Source organism: Austrofundulus limnaeus, unplaced genomic scaffold (assembly GCF_001266775.1).
Source record: "Austrofundulus limnaeus strain Quisiro unplaced genomic scaffold, Austrofundulus_limnaeus-1.0 Scaffold971, whole genome shotgun sequence".
In the NCBI taxonomy this organism is placed as follows: domain Eukaryota; kingdom Metazoa; phylum Chordata; class Actinopteri; order Cyprinodontiformes; family Rivulidae; genus Austrofundulus; species Austrofundulus limnaeus.
Window position 1 is genome coordinate 166,517 of NW_013953373.1, and position 1,788 is coordinate 168,304.

The following is a 1,788-nucleotide window of genomic DNA, read 5'->3' on the forward strand; positions in this document are numbered from 1 at the left end:
ACACCTATATAAGACTAGGAACACTTGTGTCTCTGCATTAAATCTTTCTAGAACAACAAATTAAATGGTTACATATTAAACTGTTTCATTTTTTTTTTTAAAACAACCTTTATCATTCACACATGTGCATTGATTAGACACTTTTAATATCATCTTCCAGATTATTCCATAATCTGACTCCTTGGATTGAGGTYTTAAAACCTGAGAGCAGCAGGTGAAACACGGCTCACCTGCAGCTGAGAAATGTTAGTGTGGAAATAAATCAATCAGTGAGTTCAAGTTTAAATCCAGCAGTGTGGATATTTACCACTGCTGAACACAGTCAGGTACATCCAGGACAATTTAAACATATAAACAAACAAATAAAAGTAGCATCATTTATAAAACACTACAAAAATCTATGTTTATCTGATTGTTTATGTCTGAAAATAGCATGTATATAACCTACACAGTAAACTAACAAGCTAATAAACAAAAAGCAGAACTTTAAAATGTATTTCCAGGTTTATAAACCACCTCAGCCTCATCTGTAGTTAGCATTTAGCTTATTAGCTTCAGCTTGTTTAACTAAATACAGCCTGACTTGAGAATTTGAGGCTTTTAGCTTCAGCCACTTGTTAGCATTTAGCTCGTTGGCCTCCTCTCAATCAACTGAATGACAGCATCGTTAGCCGTTAGCTCGTTAGCCTCCTCTCATTCAACTCAATGACAGTATCGTTAGCTCGTTAGCCTCCTCTCATTCAACTCAATGACAGCATCGTTAGCCGTTAGCTCGTTAGCCTCCTCTCATTCAACTCAATGACAGTATCGTTAGCTCGTTAGCCTCCACTCGAACTGAATGACAGTACCGTTAGCCGTTAGCTCGTTAGCCGCAGCCCGTTGAAATGAACGCAGCGGGCCTACATGTTAGCTTAGCACTGAGCAGCTGCTTCACAACAAGTGACGTTATGTAACGACTTTAACTCATATTTTTGTTCATTTTACTCACATCTTCCTCTGTCTCTCCATCTCTGCCCTTCGTTCCTCCTCCTCCTTCCTCTGCTTCTCGTCCAGGGCGGTTCTTTTGCTCAGAGTCCGGCCGAACATGTCGATCCGCTCCGGCGGTGACGCTGCTCGCTCTCTGCGGGACGAGGCTGTGTTGGACCGGGACCTCGACTCTCTGCGCCGGTTCCTTTTAGCCTCCCGGGACTTGGACCGTTTCTTGGACCTCTCCCTGTCTCTGGACCGGGACCTGGACCGGCTCCGTTTCTTGCTGTGCTTGCTGCTTTTCGAGTGTTTCGACCGGGACGAGCTGCGGCTCCGTGAGCGGCCCATGGTGAGCTGCTCGGGGGTCCTCCTCCCGTGTGTTGCTGCCGATGTGTGCAGAAAAATAAGGACTTTACCCGAACCTGTCTCCTGAGAACCCACAACTGACCAGAACCAATCAAACGAACCTGCTAAAACCGGTCTTTTCTGTTGAAAAACACATCTAAAACTGTTTCTTATTTTGCCCTAAAATCTCGTTGTAGGCAAAGATGGCGGATTAGCGAAGCTGCTGTTTCCCAGCATGCATCGCGGCCTTCGGCCTTTTCCGTCGATTTACGGAATGATCCGAGTCAGTTAATGCAGATTCAGAGTCGAATAAATAAGAAATGTGTGGTTAGATGTTTTATCTGTTTTATGAAATTCAAAATTACATTATTTCTTTATTGTTCCGAAAAATTCTACAAATAAAAACGTATTAAGTAAACAAAAGAAGAAAATACATTCCTGATCAAAATCTTCAGACCAGTCAAAAAAGTGCAAAAA

General features: G+C 42.8%; 1 protein-coding gene across 1 annotated transcript in view; it reads right to left on the reverse strand.

Moving 5' to 3' along the window:
* Positions 1-1,556, reverse strand: part of LOC106533558 (arginine and glutamate-rich protein 1) — a gene marked incomplete in the record, with an annotated part of 9,627 nt that extends 8,071 nt beyond the window's left edge. The window contains 1 exon segment of the mRNA XM_014029913.1: positions 989-1,556. Within this exon segment, the coding sequence (XP_013885367.1) occupies positions 989-1,314 (326 nt within the window).
* Between the last annotated feature and the right edge of the window lie 232 nt (positions 1,557-1,788).